This window comes from Sitodiplosis mosellana, unplaced genomic scaffold (assembly GCF_009176505.1).
Source record: "Sitodiplosis mosellana isolate CC-2019 unplaced genomic scaffold, AAFC_SMos_1.0 Smas_scaffold_6166, whole genome shotgun sequence".
Lineage (NCBI taxonomy): Eukaryota > Metazoa > Arthropoda > Insecta > Diptera > Cecidomyiidae > Sitodiplosis > Sitodiplosis mosellana.
The window spans coordinates 3,560,037-3,566,368 of NW_022601407.1; the positions used below are offsets into that span (position 1 = coordinate 3,560,037).

A 6,332-nucleotide genomic window follows, 5' to 3' on the forward strand; every position below is an offset into this window, starting at 1 on the left:
GAGAGAGAGAGAGAGAGAGAGAACCAACATGACATCAGAAAGAAGCAGTATGTTTAATTTTTGTGTACAGTTCAGCATGTGTTTTCGACACATCTTATAAAAAACGTTGAAATAACAACAACAACCACAGCATTCCATTCATTCATCTTCCGCTCTCCGTGTCTCTATCTCATTAACTCGTTATCTCTTGCTCTCGATCCAATGATTACGATTTTGTAACGCGAGCATACACTACACCTTAAATGGTTAAATGTTTAATGATTTGAAATTTTCGGTACAAGCGCAAAATTGCAGCCGAAACGTTGTTATATTTCAATTTGTGTGTATGTTGCATGCATGTCATTTCATAATTTTCTGATCCGTTTTCCGTGTGGTTAATGTGTGCATCACTGTGATGTGGCGCGCCATCCTTCACCAATCTAAAGGCACAACCCCATGATCATCCATGGTTTGTTTGCATCGTTCGTACTTTTTGGCTATTTTTTTTTATATTCGTCGGTCAATTTCCCGCTGCTTCAAATCAAAAATGCATCGATTTCGAAAACCATTTTGACAGGCCAGTCAAAGATACGCAATTCCCCTTTCAATCTCAATCTGCGTTTAATTTATGAAAAACAGACGCTTTTATACGTGAATACATTACGTTTTCATAAACTAAACACAAAACATACGCTTCGTGTGTTGTTTTTATTCTCGTTTTACTTTGTTGTGTTGTAAGCCATCAAGGTTGACGAAACATGTGCTTCTTTTCGGCAAACCACATGGGCGAGAGCCGTCTAGAACACGCAGCAACAGCAGCAGCAGCGTTTACTTGGTCTTCTTTTATCACACTCCCGATGAACATAAACCACATTCAGTCAACATCTTGATACAACTGTATCACTTTTCAACCATATCAGACCCAGCACATTTTGATTTATTTGATCATTTCACAGGACGAACGCGGGCACACACACACACACACTCACTCTCTCTTCCTCTCTCGTTCACCACATTTCATATGTCCTTTTCAGAGAATGTCTGCACATAGATTTATTCAAATAAATCAAAAACATCAAATAAATTTATGGATATTTTTCATGAGTTACGATGTTTTAACGCATTTGCAGTATAAAAACGAAATGGTGAGTAAACTTACCATTGGAAACCATTGGAAACCAATGGTAAGTTTACTCACCATTTCGTTTTTATACTGCAAATGCGTTAAAACATCGTAACGCATGAAAAATATCGATAAATTTATTTGATATTTTTGATTTATTTGGATAAATCTATGTGCAGATATTCTCTGGTCCTTTTTGAACAACACACATGTATCTTGTTGATGGAATCCTTCAGTCCTCCAGTCAGTTATATATACTCATACGTTCTGAATGTGGATTAATTTTGTTGCATTTTAGGACATGAAACTTGGGTATTTTGAGTATTTAACCACAATTTTGGACAATTTATGGCATTTTAACTATGAATCTTTGACACCTTGACAGTGTTTCTTTTCTCGTTATTTGTTGTTGTATCCGAAGAATGTTGAACACTATTTCAATATTGATTCAGATTCATCCGCTCTAATTACAATCGGCAATTTTCAATAAGCATATTTAATATTAATGCCAGTTATTCAGAGCGACAATTAAAACGGACAATCGATACATTTTTAATGATAGAAATCCATATCTTTGGAATTAAATCTTGAACAAACAAAACTAGTTTGATACTGAAATTATAGTAATTTTTTGAAGATACAATAAAATTCAGGGGAAATCAGACGAATCTGGAATCCTCACGAATCGTGATTCTCGGTCGATTTGTTGTTGTTGTTGTTATCAAATCGATAAATCACCGCATTCAAAACGAGTGTAAAATGCGATTGATGTTCAATTGCACATATGATAAGTGGATTATCATTCCAAACGCTTTTGAATCGAGTCATAATTTATGGTGATGTGTACGACACAAATTGGCGTACAACACAGCATTTGAAAATGTGATTTCAACGAAACATGTCATGGCATTGTGTGCCGTACGAATGTTGTTCGGTTGGTGCTTCTTCTTCTTTTTATTTTCCGCTCTCTATCTCCCTCGCGCTGTGTGTCTCTCTTATTTTTGCCGCTGTCAGCGCATTAGATGGATTTCATCGTGGCGTTATCCGTGCGAACAATATGTGCCCCACATATATGTATAGTATTCCGAAAATCGTGTAAATGGTTGAAATTATCCCCGCGTTTGCATTCCTTTTCAACACACGGCTGACAGCCGATGTTCGATTGATGTGAAGGAGTGGTGTCGAAAACAAAAAAAAAAAACGACGTGGTTCTTTTCGCGTTTGCATATGCATATGCATGTGCAACCAGCTGTGTGCCACTCTAATTTTAGACTATTTACGAAATGTGGTTTGTTTCATGATTTGATTCGTCTTCGTTAATTTTTTTTTTTGTTTCTCTTTTTTCATTCGGTCGGTGTGTTGTTCTTCCTTTTCCTTTTTAATGTCTTTTTCCTGGCCTGCACTGTTCCACACAAGTCACGCGGAAGTGCTTTCCTAGATGCATATGCTGTTTTTGGTTTTTGTTTCTGCTGTTGCTTGAAATAGACCGATTATCGATTTCTGATTTGATCATTTTATTATTCGATCAGCCAACTGAGAGAATCTCAACGAATGAAGAAAAAAAAAACCGAAAATTTGGTGTGCTCAAGGTCGCCCACAACTGTCGATGGTAAAGTGATTAGGCAAAAAAAAAATATCGTTGAATTGAATAATTCCAAGATGATTACGCGCCGAGCGTAACGCGTGTCGATGCACGTGATTCAGCGATTCACAAGGCCTTTGACAGGTGCCGAAGTAATACCGAAAGGAATTGTTTTTTTTCGCTTGCTCGCTTACTGCCTTAATTGCTATCACCTGTAATATGAATAAACCGATGTCAAAGTGCACACTTCATCTGCTGCCGCTACCGCCACCATGGCTGTACGGTTGTTGCTGTTGTCGTCGTCCTCGTCCTCGTCGCACATCGACAGTCGGCACGTTTTTAGAACAACACACTTCGATCCCATTATTTATGATTTTATTCCTGGTTCTTTGTCACTTTCATTCGCATTTGTGTTTTTGCATCCATTTCTCCTCGTGCAGCGCGCGAACGAGCGAGCGAGTGAGTAAGCGAGTAGGCACGGCCACTAACCATGTGCATGTACGGCAATTTGTATCGTTTGTTGCCTCGCTGCCTAATTTGTATGTTTTCCAAAAATTATGAATGCCGCGCGCGCAACGGTGGAAAAATTTATCAAGAACATACCTCAGCCCATCGCCTTTTTTTTGGCAATGTGCAATCAATGAACGACGAATAAAACACATAAGCTGGACAAACACACATACTGAGCCCGAATAGAAATGCAATAAGCATTCAAAAACTCTCTTCTATGACCATCAACTTTTATATTCATTCAAGTTATGTTTTGTGTGCGCGCCATACAAGTTCTCCATTTCCAATCCCGGATCATCATCATCGCCGGAATTCTTATAGAATTTTCTTTTTCTTTCTCTTTTCTATCCTGCTCTCTTCCATTCCTCCTTTCTCTCTGTCTCGCTGTGCGTACGTTGCTTTTTTTATTCGGTTTTTCGTAGCATTCAAATTACTTAGTACGTATAAATATTTTTCGGTTTTTTTTGCAGGCACGCTTGAGAGTCAAGCTGCCGTATGAGTGCCATTTGGTTCTTATTGCGTATTGTGCACATAAAAATAATAAAAACAGATGCTATCGGGTCCGGTGTGTGTATATGTGGCGCAGCTGATGTTTTTCATAATTTCGAACAGCGAACAGCACATTCATGCCAATACCGCCTTATAATTTTCTGCTGCTGCTACACCAACATCCGATGCTCTTTCGAACGGCATCAGCGGCAGCAACAGCAGCAGCAGTAGAGTCTGTCGCATGAGCACATATTTTCACAATGCGTTTAATTCAGTTTAAATCAATCAATAAACTCATTTTTTCCCCTTCATTTTCTTCTTGTCTCTCTCACACTCCCATTCTTTTGCAATTCGTTTTGTGTGTTCCATGGCGTCATATCGTGTGATCCAAGCCAAATAATTGAATGGAAGCGAAGCTCAATTCAAGTTGCAAATTCAATATCATGATGCATTGAAGCCAAACATGTGAACGCAAAAAAAATGATTCCATCTCGAAAAATCGAGAGTTCATATTTGCAAGAGAAAAAAAAACGACAGTGCAACGAGATGAGAACATTTCGGTCGCCATGAGAAGATGTCATGTCGGCAAAGTTCAAGTGTTCTGCGGCTTTTCCATGCGGACTGAAATTGGCATGAACAACTGATAAAACTAACACAACATCAACACCGAACGTGCACTTACGATAACTATGTAGTATGGTCGCCCGAAACCGAAAATGTCAATTACAGAGATTTTACCAATTCACTTTAGACCACAAAGTTTTCCAGCATTGTCTTCTTCAACGACAACGACAAAACATACACACAAAGAAAAAAAAAAAGAACAATTTGTACGCAAAAAAAGCAATGACAAAACGAACGATATGTTGTTTGTGTTAAGTTAATGAATGAGATGAATATTCAATTGTTGGCAGATGAGCCGAAATTACTCAATTCGCGAATGGTGTTCACACGTTTAATGACAGAAGAAAAACGTTATGTTGAATTAATAATCAACATTTTTCCTTTGAAAAAAAATGCCATTGATAAAATTCATTTGATTTTCAGCGCTAAAATGAGGTACTTTGTGCGGTATTTTTCTGTTCCTTAATAAAGTTCATTAATTTCTTTTCCAATGTTTTGATAAATTCTTATCATCGTCGTTTATTTCATCGAAAGTTTCTGAATGGGCCATTGTCTGGTGGTAATGACCTCCTCTAATGAGCAATGCTCATAATAGTAGAGTGTAATCAAGTCGCGGCAATAGTCATGTTACATTTTATCTAAAAAAAAAAGAAGATACAAACCAATATTCGAAGTCTCAATAATTTAATGGCCAACTAAACTATTACATTATTTTTTGAATGCGCTGTACCAAGATTGTTTATGGAAATGACTTTGTCATGCGCTATGAAAGCGGAACAGCAATGTCATTTTCATTAATCTAAAACTACCAAAAATATGATAGCAATGAATTCATGAACAATCGATGAATGTTCATTCAAATATTTGGAACGAAGCGGCAATTTTTAAACGATTTAGTCATATGACTCAATTTGATAAGTTTGCTGCTGGTCTGTATAAAAGACGATGTCGCTTTCAGAATGTTTCAGTACGATTTCACTTTTCAAATACGACGCATTTGTAAATTCAAAAAACCATGTTTACTAAGAATTCGTTTGTCATTCTTTTCGTGGGTTGCATTTGTTCGGCAAATGCAGTTGAAAGCGTAAGTTGAATTCATTTTTTAACTGCTTTTCTTGTGTATTTGAAGTTTTCTTTGCATTTTTTCAGCCATTTTTGGATCTGTACAAAGTGGCCGATGAAAAGTGTCAAACAAAATTCAACCTAACCGATGTACAGGTCTCATTGGTCGAGTTGTTAAACGATTTTCAGTTCAATGCAACAGCAAAACCTACGGACATTCAAACAAATTCCATCTGTTATATGCAATGTTTGGCTGCCAATCTAGGAATAGTAAGTACAAACCAGTTTTATAAAAGCATTGAAGAATTTTTGAAAATAAATTTAACTTTTTCTAACGAAATCAGAATTTTCATAGAAAGAATGACAAATTAATTTTTTTTATTTAAATAAAAATTTTGTTTTACTTATAAGATTGACGAGAATGGATGGCATCAAGTCATTGTGGATGATTTTCTAAAGTTTGGTGAAGAAGAGAATTATAAAACCGAAGTTGAGAATGAGCTAAAAAAAGACGGACCACATTTTGCTCAGTTGGGATCAATTTGCTCTTTTCGACAAGCCACCCGCAATTTGATGGTGGACATGTGGATGAACTTGATTAGCCAAATAAACGTACTGAGAATTATTAGTTTTATCGATGCAAAGCCACAGTACAAAACGCTTTGGGAGTCAATGATCAAGAAATGGTCTTGTTTGGCTGGAGTTGAAAGTGTTGGAAATTAACTTGATTAAAATATTGATTTCGGCTTTTTTTTCTTTTGGTTAGGAAAATGAGAATGAAAAAAGAAAGAAATTCAATTTTAATTTGTGGAAAATAAATATTTTGGCCAAGAATTGCTCGCTTTTTTTATCTTTTATTTCTACACTGCAACATTTTTGAGGGTAAAGACTAATTTTGAGCTGTGGTAATATCATGGACCGCTAGTGTCAAGTCACATAATACGAAATGCATCCATTCTTAAT

General features: G+C 36.6%; 1 protein-coding gene across 1 annotated transcript; it reads left to right on the plus strand.

Annotated features, from left to right (window-relative positions):
• Positions 1–5,279: 5,279 nt before the first annotated feature.
• On the plus strand, positions 5,280–6,203 carry LOC129575131 (uncharacterized). The gene is made up of 3 exons (XM_055458065.1): positions 5,280–5,391; positions 5,457–5,639; positions 5,781–6,203. The coding sequence occupies exons 1-3, from the start codon at positions 5,323–5,325 to the stop codon at positions 6,090–6,092; spliced, it is 564 nt and encodes a 187-aa protein (XP_055314040.1). The 5' UTR covers positions 5,280–5,322; the 3' UTR covers positions 6,093–6,203.
• The last annotated feature ends 129 nt before the right edge of the window (positions 6,204–6,332 follow it).